The sequence below is a fragment of the Chiloscyllium plagiosum genome, unplaced genomic scaffold, assembly GCF_037043375.1.
Source record: "Chiloscyllium plagiosum isolate Xiang-an unplaced genomic scaffold, Cpla_swu_hap1 HiC_scaffold_9, whole genome shotgun sequence".
Taxonomy (NCBI): Eukaryota; Metazoa; Chordata; class Chondrichthyes; order Orectolobiformes; family Hemiscylliidae; genus Chiloscyllium; species Chiloscyllium plagiosum.
In genome coordinates this window covers 62,107,960-62,127,395 of record NW_028270147.1, presented here as the reverse complement: position 1 = coordinate 62,127,395, position 19,436 = coordinate 62,107,960, and the positions used below count along the sequence as shown (strand labels likewise).

Sequence of the window (19,436 nt, the reverse complement as noted above, 5' to 3'; positions counted from 1 at the left end):
CGCAGCAGGTCAGGCAGCATCCAAGGAGCAGGAGAATGGACGTTTCGGGCATGAGCCCTTCATGCTCGAAACGTCGATTCTCCTGCTCCTTGGATGCTGCCTGACCTGCTGCGCTTTTCCAGCAACACATTTTCAGCTCTGATCGCCAGCATCTGCAGTCCTCACTCACTTCTAGTCTTGTGGTTGGGTCGAATAGCGCTTATTAAGATGATCTACCCTATAAGGATGCTCCCCCTGATTTTCAATAAGCAAGCATTCAGGAGACTGGCTGGCTGGTTCAGCTCTTTTATTTGGAATCATTAGCTAGACTGCAACTGTCTCACAGATTTGGGGGAGTGGACCTTCCAGACATTAAAAATGACTAACTAAGCTTGCTTTTGTCCTATGTGAGTGATTGGGTTTGTGGAGATCCTCTTTCAATATGGCTAGATATCGAAACCGCCCAGGCAAGGTGCCCCCTTACCAGTTTGCTGTTTTTGGACAAAATGAGGACAGTTAGGGAATATTGCCATAACCCAATAATCATCAATACTGTTCAAGCATGGAGGGCAATTTGGCAGAGGGAAGGCAATATTGGTAAAACATCTTTGTTTACACCTTTAGTGGGTATGCCAGGTTTTCAACCGGGGATGATAGATTCAGGATTTATACATTGGGCAGCTAGGGGTGTGTCTTGTATGGGTGATTTATTTGAGGGAGATGTAATGATGGCCTTTGATCCGTTAGTACGGAAGTACGAGTTATCTAATCGAGACCTCTCTTTTTTGCTTGTTTTTTCAAGTTAAGGATTTTATTCAAAAATAGACCAGACTGTTGACTGATCCCTACAAATCCGACATAGAGAGGGGAGTATTAAGTGCTAAGAGTACAATTTCTGTCAGTACTTTATATCATCAATTGGAGGGCGTGCCCCCTCAGATAAGTTTGTTTTGACTCTGCAGGATGTGGGGGAGAGAGCTAGGTGTTGAAGTCTCTTCAGAGGCATGGGAGAATATTTGGAAGAATGCAAGAAAGATATCAATTTTCAATAGGACCCATGCTTTACAGTGGAAGATTCTCCACAGGGTCCACTTGGCTCCAGACCGTTTGTCAAACTTTAAACCAGGGGTATCTTCATGTCCCAAGTGCAAGGTCTGCACAGGCACTCTTATCCATTGTCTTTGGTCTTGCAATAGGCTTCAAACATATTAGAGTAGTGTGGTGGGTTCAAAGGAGAGGTTCCTTCACCACCCTCATAGCCAAAACCTATCTCTCCTTTTGGGCCTGCCCACTGTATTTCCTGTAGACATGCATAAGAAAAAACTTTTCAATATTCTCATGTTCTTTGCAAGAAAGAATATCTTGCTAGGTTGGATATTGAAAAGCCCCCCAGGCTTGTCGGGTTGGTGGAAGATTGTTCACCTGGATGTTCTCACAAGTATGGTACATCGCAAAACTAAGATTTTTACAAGACATGGCAGCCCTTTTTGGAATATCTTGACACAGATTTATCTGCCACACTAACAAGGGCTTTTATATAGCCGTAATGATTGTGTTTTACAACTCCAACATCCAGGGAGGAGGAATGGTGAATGTATGAGTGTTTTTTGTTTGGCTGGGCTGAGTTATTACTATTTATCAGTTTGTTGGTTATTTATTTAGTTAAATAGCCAGTTTGGGGTTTTTATTCTATATTTTTGTATATCTGTTTATACATGAGGGTGGGTTGGGAATTTTTTTATTTGGGTTGGTTTTTATGTACTGATTTGAATTGCATTGTTTTGTACTTGTTGTAATATTTAAAAATATATTTTTTCGATAAAAATATACTTTAAAAAATTAACATTTCAGGTCCCCTGACCCTGCTTCAGAACTGAGAAAGTTCTGAGGGTTACTGGACTCAAAACGTTAGCTCTGATTTCTCTTCACAGATGCTGCCAGACCTGCTGAGCTTTTCCAGTAACTTCTGTTTTTGTAAATTGAATATGTACCTACCTTGTCTTTTTATGGCATTTGTGGAGCATTTCTGTTACCTTCCAAGAAAGACCATAAGGGTGAAGTGTTACACAGCAGGAGCTGTATTGTGGAGATGTTTACTGTACAGGCAGTTAAGTTAGACTTGGCCACTTTCAGCAGCAAACAGCCAATGATGCCATCATTGTGTCAGGGTATCAGTGACATTCCAATAGTCTTGGACAAACTCAATAGTTTCTTGTTGCAATCCACCTTGTGGCAGTGAAGATGAACATCCTCTTCCTTAACCTGAACTTCTTTTTTTCCCCCAGTACTATTAGTCTGATTTCCTGCTTTCACCCTGAATTAGAAAACATCTTCAACTTTCCTTCCAATTTCCACTTTTCACAGTTTCTCTCTTGCCTCTTTCTTGATATTACTGCCTCTATTTCTGAAGATTAAGCTACCCATTAATCTTCATTATAAACGCCACTGACTCCAAACTTAGCTTGATGGCACATACTCATACCCTTCATCCCATTCTGTTTTTCTGTTTGCATTGCATCTATTCTGATGATGCGATCTTCTACACTAATATTTCTGTGAAATCTCTTGCCTGTGTGTGCCATGCTTTCTGCAATGATTGTAACGAGGTCAGCCAGGTGGCCCTCATATAGCATGAGTTGTTGATTAGGGATGTTAATCCGAACCAATCATGGAGCCCTGGCGAACAGAGAAGAGGAGGACTGTCACCTGCACACACACGACATGGGTGCTGGGGAAAAAAAATATAAGCACTACTGCAGTTATGCAGTAGTGTGGGGGTAAAAAAAAAGAAAAAAGTGTGAAAAAGAACAAGGGGGTTGACTCTGGGGGGGGGGGGGGGGAAGAAGAGGACTGTCAGAGTTGGCTCTGAAGAAAATGGATCGTTGTCAAGGACTTTCCATGTGTCAAGAAAGGGTGACTTGGTGATAGGCTCCGTGGAAAGTGAAATGGCTCCACAACTCTTCTCTTGCTTTCTCTTCCCTTTCAGAACCATAGCTCTACTTGTCATTTGCCTCTGCCTCATCAGCTTTCATATTTATTACATCATATTTTGTCATTTCTGCCAGCTGTACTGTTATGCCACCATCATACATGGTTATTTTATCCCTCTAATTGCAGATTTCTGCAGGTTCCTGCCCCTCTGTGACACTTGTCAACTCCTCAATCACTCCAACATGCTGTACTCTCTCCTGTGGCACCATTCCATGCAAATGCAGGAGACCTAATGCTTGGCCTTCTTTCTTCCTCTCTCCTACTGTCCAAGCCCCCAAACATTCCTTCCAGGTGGAAAAGCAATTTAAATCATGTTTCTTTTAGTTCAGTCAACCATATTTGTTGTTAACAATGTGGTCTCTTTGGGGATACCCAGTATGGATTCGGTGACTCCTTTGCAGACCAGCTGTTCACATGTTGCTGTTGCAAGTTAATCTTAGGGATAGCATTGCACAAACTGACAGCTGCAAACAAAAAAGTGTTGTCTTAATGCTGGAAGTGCCCTCAATGTGTTGTGTGGTGCTGCTATCATGCTGAATAGTCTTCGAACAGATTTTAAAGTTCAAAGCTGAGTATTTACAAGGCAATTCATGGCGCCATTAGTAGCAGCATTAAATTAAACCACAATCTGTAAATAAGTAACACTACATCCACACTCTGTTGAAGCTACAACACAAAGATTATGTGCTGATCAACATAAGCAGCTGCTGTTTACTGTTAAATACCCCACTACCAACAGGTGAGACCAAATTCTCTAGTTTTAGTTGATGTACACTCCCATGATTAATGGGAGGGGGGGTGGTGTCCATGAACATGCTGCAGCATTCCTTGTGAAGCCTAACCTGTGATGCACATTGATGAGATGAGGTACCTGTTCAGCCAGAAGTGCTAAGTGGATGATATATCCATATTTCCTTCCAAAAAAACACTCCTCTAATATAATTCTGTTTGCAGCTATTAGTTTGTGCAATGCTATCGCTAAGATTAACTTGTAGTTGCAACTTCAGGTATATTGCATATCCATGGCCTGTTTATTCCCTGCAACATTGTGTGTGTGTGTGTGTGTGTGTGTGTATATATATGAAAGATTTTAAAAATGTTAAAAACTGTCCATTCTTGTCTACATTTTAAAAATGAACTTTGGACTGAAACTTGGCTGCCACAATTTCTGAAAGGACTTCAGTCATCAGTTACCAGGGCAAATCTCTGACATCATCTAACTGGAATATCACATTGTATGGGCCTTGCAAAGGACCAGCAGATATGGTTGTCTTACCAGCAGTGAATGAGAACCATCAACTCATGATGCCGGAAATGGTGTTAATAGCCCAACAACTAGATCATTTAAGGAACAATGTTCCCCATCAAAACTAAGGTTTACCTTGTTAAGTTGAAATTGATTCATCCAGGAGCTCAAATCTGTGATCGCACTTCCTGATTTTTGAAATATTTTCGGATCCTATACTTCAATCTGGGGGAAAAAACAGATTGCTGTTAACGTTCTGTCAGTCTGGTAAATATCTAACTGCTGTTAACTTGAATCTGCTAAGAATTTAAGGCCTATGAAACTCTGATTCAGACATCAAGCTGAAGTAAGCTTCAAGTCTCTGCCTTTTTGCAACTCTTGCTAGAAAAACTCATCTGTCTGAAAATGCAGCAATCTCGCAATGCTACACCCTCAATCATTACAGAAAAGCATTCTGCAAGTTCAGCCAACTACAAGGACATTACAAGACACTACCTTTCTGGACTTGGAAGAAAATCACCTGAATTAATTCCCTTTTCTTTATTATTCTTCATCACAAGCTCTTTACTTTTCAATTTCTTTCTTTCTTAGTGGCTATGCATGTATGAGGGTGGGTGTGTGTGTGTGTGTAGTGACTATTATCCCCTGGGTTTAACTGCATGAATAAACCATTCTGTGTTTTGTTCCTATATAGTTTGCAGGTCATTTGTGACATTTAATTTAAGCATTGAAGATTTGGAGAAAGTATGCTGTAGTTTACTTTAAAGTGGAAAGAATTGAGACATTCCTGTTATCCTTTGGGAAAAAATGAGACCTTCAGTTTGACAGCAGTGGGGCCATATCACCAGTGTTGAACTGACAAGTGTGTACAGGGCCAATAACTACACTCAAGACAAATGAAGAACTAAGGTTGTGTGTGGATCTCTCCTATTGAAGGGAGGAATTACAAGGAAAATACATCTTTTTTTTTAATGATGATAAAAAAATCTCTCAATACCAGGTTATAGTCTAACAGGTTTATTTAGAAGCAGTAGCTTTTGAAGCGCTGATCCTTCATCAGATTATTTTTTTAATGATGGCTTGGCAAAATTGCCAATGGCAAGTTTTTTTTTCAAAAGCTGGATGGAAACAGTGGATTCTGACAGATACCCTTAGACCAAGAGCCAAGCTTGGTGAATACATTTGTTATGCCATTCGAGGGGTCTTGCTTCAATTGTTTACCAATTATAATCTCCACTGTAGAGGTTTTCCCAAGAGTGATGTTTAGAATTCTGAATGAGAAATTAGAAACCAGTGTTTCATACGAATGACATCCTTGTTCGTGGCAGACACAGAAGGAACGAGCAGAGGATTGAGATGATTTAATGGCAGAACAGCATGCCAAGTAAAAAAAAAAAGCCAATTCTCTGTAATGATTCTGGGGCATGCTATCAAAGAACAAGGCATCACAATGAACAAAGAAGAATAAGTGAATTTGCAGCATCAGAATGCATAAATCATGTACTATGCCTTTTGAGCTTGGTGAATCAAATGGAAAAGTTTAACCTCAATTGAGCCAAAAGTGACCGGTTTATTATTTTGATAGCATGTTAATTTCAGTTCAGACTGGGTCCTAAAGAGTATTATTAGCTATTAATCTGGTCAGGTGATCAATTCCGTCATCCTATGTTGGTGTTTTTCATTTTTAAAAAAATTGAGTCTGTGAAAGATCAAAGGTATTAAATGGGAAATAGATGATTCTGGCTAAATTGTCCTATTTTCATTGATCTCTGAGTCAGAAAATAGAGAAAGGTGAGCGAAGGTCATAAATTGGTGAAGTTACTTGTAAGAAGAGCTATTTTAGCTGTAGGCATAAAAGGAACAGTATATGCATGATAAATTTGAGCTTCAGTGACATATGGTGTCAAGATATCATCTTTCTCATACTTCATTTTCAACGAATTGGTAAGAATCATATCGTCCACAAAAATAAATGAATCTTCATACAGAGTGTTTACATGTTTTACTACACAAAGCTAAGACTCAATGAGTGTAGCCAGATTATACAGTTAATTGATTGAACTGTGAGCTATGTTTCCTAGTTAACTTCAATCAGTACCAGCTAGGTTATTTAGTTATACAAGTTTAGATTCTTCAATTGTCACATACTTTTAACATGGAGCATAAGTATAATCTAAATTAGAATTCTTGGATTAAATGACAACTGTTGTAAGCTCTGTGTGCCCTGTGGCTTAATTTACTTTAACATTTACCTTTGTGACTTTGAAGGATTAGCATAATACATTCTGCATTGCATGAAAGACCTTCCTGTTCTGAAGGAATAACATGCAACCTTTTGTGAATAATACAAGTGAGGTTGCATTTAGGGGATGTTGCATGTTCCTTGACTAAGTACACTTTGAAGACCATGCAAGTAGTTAGCCTAGACTAGGGTCTAACGTAGGAATAAATCAACTTTCCAAATGTGGAAGAGATCTTGAGTTAAATGTGACCAGTCCAAGTTATTGAGGTCAATTCTTTATACTTGTCAAGAGCAGCGTTATTCAATTTATATCCGTGCAAAACCAACCATGTGAAATATTAGAGTGTTTCTTCCACTTAGTCAAACATGCTCTTTTATGATCTATTGTCTGTGACAGAATAAAAATTCAAATCATTCTCTTCTCTTAGCAAGTTTTGTTCAAATGAGCCTAAAACAATAATTGAATTAAGCTGTTGGAGAAATAAACAGTCAAATGACATCGATGGTGGGTAAGTTGTTGGAGGGGTTTCTGAAAGTTAGAATTTACATTCTTTTGGGGAGGGAAGGACTGCTGAGGAATAGTCCGCATAGTTTTGTTAGAGGGAAATCATATCTCTCAAACTTGATTTATGTTTTTTGACGAAGTAACCAAAAAGATGGATGAGGGCGGAGTGGAGACGTTGTTTACTTGGATTTTACTAAAGCCTTTGCATCATAGACAGGATGGTTAAGAAGGTGTTTACCATACTTGCCTTCATTGCTCAGACCATTGAGTATAGGAGTTGGGATGTCATGTTGAGTTTGTACCGGATGTTGGTGAGGCCTCTTCTGGAGTACTGTGTACAGTTTTGGCTGCCCTGCTGTAGGAATGATATTATTAAACTGGAGATGGTTCAGAAAAGATCTGTCCGGATGATGCCAGGAATGGAGGATTTGAGTTACCAAAATAGGCTGGATCGGCTGGGAGTTTTTTTCACTGGCGTTAGAGGGTGACCTTGTAGTGGTTTATAATATCATGAGGGGCATAGATAAGGTGAATAGCTAAGGTCTTTTCCCTTGGGTAGGGGAGTTCAAAATTAGGGGTCATATTTTTAACGTGAGAGGAGAAAGATTTGATAAGGATATGAGGGCAACATTGTTAAAGAGTGATATGTATATGGAATGAACTGCCAGAGAAAGTGGTAGATGTGAGTACGGTTATAATGTTTGAGACATTTGGATTCATACATGAATAGGAAAGACTTGGAGGAATATGGTCCAAATGCAGGCAGTTGGGACTAGTTTAGTTTGGGAGCATGGTTGGTGTGGCCTAGTTGGACTGAAGGATCTGTTTTTATGCTATATGACTTTGACTCCTCATGTTGAAAGGTAGAGCAGGTTTGGTCATTAAAATAATTAGGAAAGTATTGCTAAGAATTACTTGGCTCGCTTAATACAACTATGTTTCTATCTTTTACCCCCTCTTAGACCAGAGTTAGATGCCTGTGATTCTCCAGAGAAATATCCTCCATTGTTTCACATTATACTGGAAGTAGAGGTTGAATCTTCCGATAAACGCTTTGACCTGACACCTCCCTGGGAACATTTGAACACCAAAGATCTTACACCCAACACACTATTCTCCAGCCACCAGGAACATCAAGAAACATTAGCTGCAGGTATTTTTGTCATTGTGAAGGGCACGATCAATGAAATATGTGTTTAACATATTTGTCAGCTTTTGCTCATTTCACCAAAGAATTATTGCTGAAATTTGTTTTTATAATACCATTTTTTTTAAATGCTGATTTTTTTGCAACTAAAATGTAACCAATACTTTTTTTTTCCAAGTATTTGTTCACAGGATGAGAGCTTTGCTGGCTAGGCCAGCATTTATTATTCATCCCTAATTACCCAAAGGGAGTTTGAGTTGACCACATTGCTGTGGGTCTGTAGGCCAGACCAGATAAAGGCAGCAGCTTCCCTCCTGAAGGTCATTAGCAAGCCAGATGGGTTTTTTCTTTTTGTCGATTGGCAATGGTTTAATGTTCGTCATTAGGCTCTTAATTCCAGATTTGTATTGAATTCAAACTACCGTGGTGGGATTCAAATCCTGGCCCCAGGATATGACCTGGATCTCCTGGGTTATATAATCGAACGCTAATATCACCAGGCCATTGCCTCCCCCGAAACGAACAATTCTTTGCAGATTCAATGTGCATCAGCATGCAGTGCTAGTAAGCATGTTTGTACATGCATTATGCAGCAGCACTATTATTTAGCCTCACTAAATAAGTGGGGTGATCCACTGTGGCATTGGTGGAGGTTGTCTGTTCACTTGTGCTAGGTGCATTGCACACAGGGATTTGCATGGATAAAAGAATTTCTTAGATAAAGGAAATGCACTTTTCTTCTAGCCTTGTATTATTGGTAGACTATTAATCCAGAAACTCAAATGTTTGAGAGACCCAGGTTAGAATCCCATCAAGGCAGATGATGGAATTTGAATTTAATAAGTATCTAGAATCAAGAGGTAAGAAATGGAACAATTGTCAATTGCTGGGAAAATCTCATCTGATTCGTGAATGTCTGCAGGGAAGGAAATCTGCCATTTGTAAGAAATACACGTCACAATAAATAGATCAATGAAATTCTAACCTGGTCTGTCGTGCATGTGATTCCACACCCACAGTAATGTTGTTGACTCACAACTACCCCCGAAATGATATTGTCACCTACTTAGTTGTATCAGTTGTTACAGAATCTCAAGAAAATGAAACCAGACAGGCCATTTAATATTGACCTAGGTACCAGAATTGACAATGGCAGAAACAGCACTCTTAACTCTGCAAAGTCCTCCTCACTAACATCTGGGGGCTAGTGCCAAAATTGGGAGAGCTGTCTCAGTCCAGTCAAGCAACAGCCTGACATAGGCATAATTCTGAGAGTATGGCTTACAGACAATGTCCCAGAAACAGCCATTGCCATCCACGGATAGGTTCTGTCCCACTGGCAGGACAGATGCAGCAGAGGTGGTGGCACTGTGGTGTACAGTCTGGAAGGAGTTATTTTGGGAGTCCTTTAATGTTGTTGGCTTGGACCCCATGAAGTCTCATGGCTGCAGGTTAAGCATGAGCAAGAAACGTTCTGCTGAATGCCACGTACTGACCTCCCTCAGCTGATGAATCAGTACTCCTCCATATTGAATGACACTTGGAGGAAGCATGGTGGTGGCACTGGCACAGAATGAACTCTGGTTGGGGGATTGCCATGGCCAAGAGCGGCTCAGCCACTGATTGAGCTGGTCGGGTCCTAAAGGATGTAGCTGCTAAATTGGGTCCACAGAGCAAGTGGTAATGGAATCAACAGAGGCAAAAACATGTGACCTCATAGTTATCAATCTGCTGGCTGCAGAGGCATCTGTCCATGACAGTATGGGACAGACAACAAACAGATCTAGCAACTCAAGACTTGACATCCATGAGGCACTATCGACCATCAACAGCAGCAGAATTGTACTCCCAGTACAATCTGCAACCGCATGGCCTTTTCATACTTTCACTTAACCATTACTGTCGAGCCAGGGAATCAACCCTGGTTCAAAGAAGGGTGTAAGAGGGCATGCCAGGAACAGCATCAAGTAACCCTAATCCTAAAACTGAGGTGGAAGTGGTACTGCAGATGCTGGAGATTGGAGTCAATGTTAGAGTGATGCTGGAAAAGCACAGCAGGTCAGGCAGTATCCGAGGAGCTGGAAAATCAATGTTTTGGTCAAAAGCCCTTCATCAGGATAGGAATTTGCCCAAAATGTCGATTTTCCTGCTCCTCTGATGCTGCCTGACCTGTGCTTTTGCAGCACCACTCTAATCTTGACTCTAAAACTGATGTCAACCTGGTGAAGCAAGCAACCTGGACTACTTTGTGTTCTAAATAGCATAAGCGGCAAGTGATAGACAGAGCGAAGCAATCTCACAACCAAAGATCAGATCTAAGCTCTGCAGACCGGCACTATCCAGTCGTGAATAATGGTGGATGATTAAACAACTAGCTGGAGGAGAAGGCTCCACAAATATCCCCATCCTTAATGAAGGAAGAGCCCAGCACATCAGTGCAAAAGATAAGGTTGAAGCATTTGCAACAGTCTTCAGCCAAAAGTGCCAAGTGAGGATCCATTGCTGATTACCCCAGTGGTCCCTGGGATTACAGATGCCAATCTTCAGCAAATTCAACTCATTCTACATGGTATTAAGAAATAGTTGGAGGCACTTGATAGTGCAAAGGCTCTGGGCCCTCAAGACATTCCATCTATTATACTAAGACATGTGTTTTAGAACTCCTGAACATCGCCAGCCAAGCTGATCAATACAATTCTAACACTATCTTTGGGTAGATGGTAATGCAGAAAATTACCCAGGTATTTCATGGTACACGCAAAGCAGGATGAAGCCAATTATCACCCCATCAGTCTACTCTCGATTATCAAAAAAGTGACGGGAAGTGTTATCAACCGTGCTATCAAGCAGCTCATACTCAGTAACCCTGATGGAACCCAAACTGGGTGTTAATCAGCTCCTGACCGCATTACAGCCTTGGTTCAAACGTGTACAAAAGAGCAGAATTCCAGAGATGAAGTGAGAGTGACCACTCTTGACATCAAGGCCTCATTTGACCAAGTGTGGTATCAAGGACCCCTAGGAAAACTGGAACCAATGGGTATCAGGCCAGACTCTCCAGTGGTTGAAGTCATACCTGGCACATAGGAAGATGTTTGTGGTTGTTGGAGGTCATTCATCTCTGCTCCAGGCCATCTTTATAAGAGTTCTTCACGTTAGTGTCCTCTGGCCTAAGCATCTTCAGCCGCTTCACCAATGACTTTTCCCTTATTATTGGTCAGAAGTGGGAAATATTTACTGATGGATGAATGATTTTTGCTGTGTTTGGCACCAATTGTGTCGTCTCAGATATTAAAGCAGTCCACTTTCAATACAAAAAGTCTGACAATATCCAGGCCAAGTTGACAAGCGGCAAGTAATATTTGTGCCAAAGAAATGCCAGGCAATAACTATCTCTATTTGAGATAGAGAGTCTACTCACAAACCCTTGATATTGGAAGGCATTACCATCACTTAATCTCCCACTATCAAAATTCTGGGTGTAAGCATTGGTTAGAAGCTCAACTGGACACTCCATATAAATACAATTCCTGCAAGAGCAGGTCAGACGCTAGAAATACTGGTGTATTGAGGACTCCTGAGTCCTCCAAAGCTGTCCAACATTTTCAAGGCACAAGTCAGGTCTGTGCTGGAATATTCACCACTTGCTCCAACAATACTCAAGAAACCTGACACCATCCAGGACAAAGCAGGCTGCTTGATTAGCACCACATTCACAAAAGCCACTCCCACCACCACCACCAATAATTATAGCAGTGAAGTGTACCAGTACACGATGTACTACAGAAATTCACCAAAAATCCTTAGACAGCACCTTCCAAACCCACAATAGTGTCCATCTAAAAGGACAAGGCAGCAGATTCATGGGAATGTCACCAATCAGCAAGTTCCCCTCCAAGCCACACTCATCCTAATTTAGGAATACATTGCTGTTCCTTCAAAATCCTGGAGCTGCCGCCCGAATAGCATTGTGGGTTTGCCAACAGCACGCGGGCTGCAGCAGTTCAAGAAGGCAAGTCAACCTCCACCACCACGATCAATTAGGGGCAGCGAATAAATGTTGGTCCAGCAGCTTCACACAATCCCACGAGAGAATAAAAATAAGTTTAAATTGAAATTTATTAAAACCCCAGTTTTTCAGATTGGAATCTCAAACATAGTGAGTAATCACCATTAGTTTGAAACATCTAAGATGACTTTCCTGATTAAAAACCAAAAGAACTGTGGATGCTGTAAATCATGGAACAAAAACAAAGTTGCTGGGAAAGCTCCAACAGGTTTGTCAGCATCCATGAAGAGAAAACAGAATTAATGTTTCCAATCTGGTAACCCTTCCTCAGAACTTGCCCAGGAAGTTTTTTTCATTTTTTTTTCCCCCCTGGGGAAGCTCTGAGGAAGGGTCACCAGGACTGGAAGTGTTAACTTTGATTTCTCTTCACAGATGCTGGCAGACTTGCTGAGCTTTTCTGGCAACTTCTGTTTTTGACTTTCCTGATAAAGTTTTAACGTTTTGTACAAATGGAATTCTTAATCAGTGGGTAAATTATTTGTAAGCTAGGATGTGGTCTTTTCTGGAATACTATGGGTAGTCTATGCTGTCACCTGTGAAACAGTTAATTTCCTTAAATTTGTTTTTGAAATTAGAAGTTAGAGGTTTTTTTACATTGGCCAACGAATTGTTAAAGTACTTGGAGATACAGAATGGCTGACTTTAAAAGAATTTGCAAAACCTATATGCAAGGGCAAGGCCTTCCTTTCTGTTTGTTTTCAGCTTAAAAAGAATCAGCATAGTTCCCTTTTGTAAAGAGTGGTACATTTTGTTACTTGGTATTCTCCATGCATGTTGAAGTGCACATTGAGAATTCAGGTGCATATTCCAACTCCCCACCCAAAGTTTTGTTTATGTACACCTGTTCTTTGGTTAATATTTTAAGAAGATAGTACACTAATAATTATCAACAATGTAATAATTTTTGGTGTCCGACTGAAAAACTGGAGTTGTCTGATCTATTCGGGAATCACTGATTCAATCATTCATGTTCACCTGTAGACATGGTCTTCCTTCATGTTATTTGCATATGGCTAAAGAGTTCCTCTTTGAGAATTGAAACATTGCTTCTCCAGTAACATGTTAATTTTTTTGCTGCAGGTAAAGCTGCTTTAGATACTGTGGTTGAAGTGGAAACCTCATCAGATAACATGAAGAGCACAGGACAAAGCACGTTTTTTCCAACCCTTAACTGGCAAGGTATTTAAATACTACTGCATAGCTGTATTGAACATCTAGTTACTTTTTTGATGCATCTCTAAAACAAATTTCTATTTTTGATAAGCGTACGTTAACTTTGGCAGAGGGCTACCAATCATTTTGGGGGTCATTTTAAAATTTAAGTGATAATAGTAAACAGATGTTAGCAAACTGACCCCCCAATTTCAGTCCTCTCCTAATTGTTTGCATTCCTGTTGACTTCAGAGGAAAGGAAAATCAAGCAGCCTGTGTAATGGGTGGTCAATTTTGCATTCCTCTTTTGTTTACACTATTAAAAGCTAAAATTATCCTTTTTGTTTTGGATGTCTACTATACAATTTTGATTCATGCTTAACTAATGTAATGTGGGGTTTGGATCCAAGGCCTGACTGGTGTAAAAGAAAGCAACGTTGTCCCACTTGTGAGGTAATGTTGTATGGCTTTGTTTCCATACCAACTGCAGCAATATGAAAAATATAATACACAGACCTGACTAGTAACTGTAATAAAACAGATCATTTTATCTGTGGCTTTTTTATTTTCTACAAAATTCTCCTCTTTATTAGGGTGTTTTTTCTTTTTGTCATGCATTCCTTACATTTAAATTTGTGACACTTTATATTTATAACATTGTGCTAAAAATACAGTGAGGTTTTTATTTAAGATGTAACAACTTTTCGTACCTGTTTTTTCCAGAAACAAAAGGTGATAAGAATGGTACTAATCCTTCTTCTGAAGACCGAACAGCGCTCATGAATGAGGATAGTGAGCCATCAGACGATGAACTTCTGTCCCTTTCAAGCCAGCACAGTACTACCAGTGTGGAAAAACAGCATGGGACGCCAAAAAGTGCCAAAAAGCAGGCACTCTCTCGATCCTCGGCACCTGAAAGTGTAGATCTTCTTGATTTCAATGGAGGTGCAACAAGCCAGACCTTTACAACTACTGCTCCAGCCAAGCCTCTGCCAACTAACTCTGACCTACTCAGTGACTTGTTTGGTAGCACCTCTTCCATTCCATCAACGCAGGGTAGTAGTGGTGCTCCAGGCTCAGCACATTCTACCCCTCGTAGGTCTGCAGGCTCTCCTTCTTTATCATCATCACCAAAAATTAATGAAGGTATTGTAGCTATAAAATTGTGTGGCAAACTTTGGGGGAAAAAGAGCCTTGTATTAACAAAGCAATTTCAGTTCTGGTTTTCATCTCTATCTTATTAAGGTGCTAAAATGGTTCATAATTAATTATTGACTTAAATCTTCCAGGCAGTGGTAGTAATGGCCAGATTGCTGCTGTGCCTTGTCGAGTTCCCTGCCACAACCTTGCTACTCACGTCTCCTGGGATCTTCTGAGGCCAGTGTAATGTCCATTGGGAAGTTCCATTGGAGCAGAGAAGAGTCAGGCAAAAACATGGCATGCTCCCTTTTGATGGCACTGGCTGTTATTTGGCAAGCTTACCATGTTGGCGAACAATAGAAGAGAAATTGCCTCTGCTGATGTGTAAAGGACATGGGTTTTTGAGTTGGGGAGATTCCAAAACAACACCAGAGAAATGCATCAGTCTATTCAAATCTAACATGTATCATTGGTTACTTTTAAACTTAAAATATACAATACAATTTGATTGTTTGTCTGTTTAAAGGGCTTTGTAATATAATTTCTGCCTCTCCTACATCTCCAGTACTTGACATTGAGAGTATATGTCCACTTGTAAATGACCTTTTAATCAGCATAGAGAAAGTACAATGCAGAAGATGGAAAATTGAATTAAAATGCAACAAGTGCTTTGTACACACTGATGTTTAATTGATGCAATTTAAACCCTGAAAGGTGTTGTCTCATGCACTGCTTCAGACCTGATGGAGCTTGGAGCATGAATTCCCTCCCACACTGGCCTTTGTAGACTGACTATAGCGTACAATTCAATGTGTCACCTTGAAAAAGTATCCTTTTGTTTTACATTGGAGCCTTTTTGTGAGAAAAGCAGCAGCAACAAACTACTAAACATTGCATGTTCATATTGATTGGTGGTTCACGCACAACTTTCTAAATCTATAATACTTTGCTAGATGCACCTTGTTTCTGTTTGGTCGATTCATTTTCATTTTACACAAAGCCTACACTTATATGCTTTGATTGTTTTGTTAGTGGTGACCCTTAATTGCAAACTGTTGAGAAATATGACCTTAATTGAGATGTAGAATTAATGTAGAGATGTGATCATAAAATATAACTTAAAGGTCAGGCCCATATACCACAACATCTGGGTAATTACCAGGCACAAACTCATTCCTCTGTTAAATTTGCCACAGTGTAGGTGATTTTCATGAAATTGTCACTTTAATGCATAAATTCACATTATGGGCCACTCAAGAATATTTCTGAATATTGTCACTAGCTGCCTGGGAGAACAGTTTGGTTTGATGAATGAGTGGAAAGGTGGTCATTGTGATTGGTGATTTGGCTGCGAAGTTACCTGGGTTCATTTATCTTAATATTTTCTGTATAAGTACATATGTAGAACTGCTTCAAGTCTCCAACTTATTGCTTTGTTTAGAAAAAAAAAAGCAGAGGATCCTGGGGTTCAATGACATTGCCCATCAGAATTTGGAACTTCCAGGCAACAGTACTTCTGTAGGTCTGCATGCTAGGACATGTTGCAAGGGTGTATCTTCAGATGTATATCTATCTCCAAAGATCTGGCCCATGTAGTTGACTGAGATAAATGCAAATTGCAAGGCTCCATAAGCAACAGAGTTTAATGATCAGTAATCTCTCTTTTTTTTAAAAAAAAATGTTTGCGAGAGAAGATTGTGAAATTGTCCATTTTTGCATAAAGTATGAAAAGCTCTTGGCTAAATGGCTGAGAGATTGCAGAGTTCTGAGTTGCAGATGTAGGTAGTTGATGGAGGGGAATATATCTGTAGTCTGCAGAAAAATAACAATGGACTGGTCAGCTTGGGCAAAAATACTCAAGTGGAATTCAGTCGACAGAGGTGTGATATGATGCATTTGGGTGGATAAAGAAGGAATGTATTATAATGGTAAGATACTTTGTAAGTGTAGAGGAACAAAAATGCTTTTTTGGGTGCATGTGCACGGATCCTTGAAGATAGCAGGACAGAAAATATGTTTAATGAAACATACAGGATGCTTTATTATACAAGGCATAGAATAGGACCAAGTAAGCTTTGGTAAAACTATATAATAAAAGTGGTATGGCTACAGCTGGAATACTCTGCATTATTTTGTTTACCACATTTTAGGAAGGATGTGATCATGCAAGGCTGGTGGGGGACACAGGAGATTTGTATGGATTTTGCCTGCACTGGAGACTTTTAGCTATGAGGAGTGATGGGCTAGGCTGGAGCTATTTTCTTTGGAACAAAGCAGGCTGATAGGAAGTTTTAATTGAGGGGCTTAGATAAAATGGATAGGAAGGCTCAATTAAAGAGCTAAGACAGAACATAAAACTGAAACATAAAGCCAGCACTGTGTTGCCAGAAAACTTGGATACATTGCTTTCAATTTCTTTGTCTAAGTTATGAACATAAATTGTAAACAGCTGAGGCCCAACCCTGTTCCTTGCAGCTCGCTAGATCGCAATGTGAATTGCACGTTTATGCCTTCTCTTTCTGCCTGTTACATAATCATTTATGGATCATTATTTATCTTTTCCCCCGCCAACCCTGTTGCATATTTTGCCTATTATTCTTCTACGTGTCACCTAATTGAATGTCTTGTTGAAATCAAAGTTTATGACATTCCCCTTATGTTTCAAAAAAAACTCAAAAATTTTTCAAACTTTATTTCCCTTTGATAAAACTACATTGGTTTATCTGATCGTACTAATGTTTACTTCTGGTTAAAATTTTTAACATTACTAGAAGGAGACTAAATGTTGATTGTTTTTGATCTTGTGCTCATCAGAACTGGATACAAGAAACAGACTTGAATAAAGAGACACTACTTTATACAGTGAGGATGTGGGCCTTAAGTTGGCATGGAGACAGTTAACAGTCAAATTTAATTCTCAGACCAGACAGATTTTTGTTGGTCAGGGCATTGCCATAGCAATGCAGCAAAGTTTGCCTGTCTTCATGAGTCTTTTGTGAAAAATGTGAAATGTATGCATGAATTCCTGTGGCCTACTCAAACAGGGTCCTGAGTAGTTGTATATGGAGTTTTGAGCACACAAATACATTAACTGCAGACCTGGCTGATGAACTTAAATTCGTTTCTGGTGTAACTCTTAGGACAGACTGATTTAATCATTAATTCTGGCAGCAGAATCCTATTTAATTGTAGATATATTCTGAGGTTAGCCCTAGTTGGTTAAGACAGTTGGTTGGACCGATGGTTTGCCATGCAGAGGGAAACCAATGGCATAGGTTCAATTCCCACATCAGCTGAGGTCACTGTGAATGTCTGGTTGAATCCACCAACATCTCAGAGGCTTTGGCCCTCTTGTAGCTCAGTGGTTGTCCCCCTCCCCTTGGACAGGGTGATCCAAATTCAGTCCCACCTGCACTAGAGGTGTGTTATGACATTTCTGAACAGGTTGATTTAGACAAATAGATTAAATTAAAGATGAACTTTTCTGAGACTTGCAGGCATGGGCTGGTTGAATGTGGCCAATGTGCTTCTGGTTGGAAATGGTCAAGATATTTGATACGGTCCACCAGTATTGGGATGTACTGTGTACATACCCAGCATCACACTGCCACTGCTGCTCATATCTTTCATTACTACTTCATGTTGTAGTTAAAACCTCTTTTTGGCTTGACAGCAGCATCCAGTTAGTGTAGAAAATCACTCTGCCCTATGTCTCAAAAAAATCTAAGAAATGTTTTAAACTTGATTTCCCTTTTATAAAACTATCACTTTAGATGCATGGTTAAAATGTCAATATTACTGAAAGGATTTACAGCAGAGTAGCAGTGTGAGACCGCTAACTCCACCTGTTGTTCAAATTCTGGATACATCCCTTTTCAGTGTAATCTGAGGTAGACTGTGTACTGTTCGGGGAGAAAGGTGCTGAATATTGGGCCTATTTGAGTTTTTTAATAAGATTTCCTTTTTGATATGATGTGGAGGTGCCGATGTTGGACTAGGGTGGACAAAGATTTTAAAAATCTCACACGATGCCAGGTTATAATCCAACAGGTTTTTCTGGCTTTCAGAGCGCTGCTGCTTCACGTAATTAGTGGGGCAGGATCATAAGAAACAGAATTTGTAGCAAACTATCAGTGTCCTATGATTCTGCCCCACTAGGTGCCTGATGAAGGAGCAGTGCTATGAAAGCTAGTATTTCCAAATAAACCTGTTGGATTATAATCTGGTGTTGTGTGACTATTAAATTAGCCCTTTGCAATAGGTTGCTGCATTTCCCAATGACTAGCTAACTACTATTCTGTTGTTCTGCTTTCACTCTCCCTCCTTTCCTGAATAGTGGTATTTGGTTTATTAATTTCCAATATGATGGAACCACCCTATAAACTAAGGAAAACTAGCAACATTACAGTTGGTGTATCTGCGATCTCTGTAGCCGTCTGTTCTAGAACTCTACGTCAAGAGAATTTGTCAGCTTTATATTCTCAAGTTTCCCTCACTTTATCTCTGCTGATTTATTAATTGCTTTAAGCTCATTAGTCCCTTGCTAATTCTCTTACTGCTATGTAACCATTGTTTTGTTCTCTTAAGCAATGATGTCAAGGACTTTTTTCCATTTAATATGCAAGTCATACATTTCTAAAAAAGTTAATAAGCTAATACAAAGATGTCAGTTGAACATTATCAAAATTAATTCTGATCAAATCACGTTTTTGCATTAGTCCTGAGCTTTGTGGAGAACTGTGTGCTTTCTAGAATGTGGGAAAGTATTGTGTTTAGTTAAGTGAGATGAAATTATGTTTCACTCCGGTATACTTTGATGTGAACTAATACGTTACTTGATAGCTTTTAAATTTTTTCCATGAGATCTTGGCATCGTTATTGCACATCCCAATTGCCCTTGTAACACTTTTCCTGAATTGGTGCAGGTACACCTTTTGGTATGATTAGGAAAGAAGTTATGGAGTC

At 39.8% G+C, this 19,436-nt stretch overlaps 1 protein-coding gene across 5 annotated transcripts in view; it reads left to right on the top strand.

Annotated features, from left to right (window-relative positions):
• Nucleotides 1–19,436, top strand: part of dnajc6 (DnaJ (Hsp40) homolog, subfamily C, member 6) — a 146,755-nt gene that overhangs the window by 74,364 nt on the left and 52,955 nt on the right. For all 5 annotated transcript variants that reach the window (XM_043699441.2, XM_087990684.1, XM_043699436.2 and 2 more), the window contains 3 exons: nt 7,926–8,116; nt 13,260–13,358; nt 14,055–14,477. In XM_043699441.2, the coding sequence (XP_043555376.2) occupies nt 7,926–8,116; nt 13,260–13,358; nt 14,055–14,477 (713 nt within the window). The remainder of the gene's footprint in view (nt 1–7,925; nt 8,117–13,259; nt 13,359–14,054; nt 14,478–19,436) is intronic.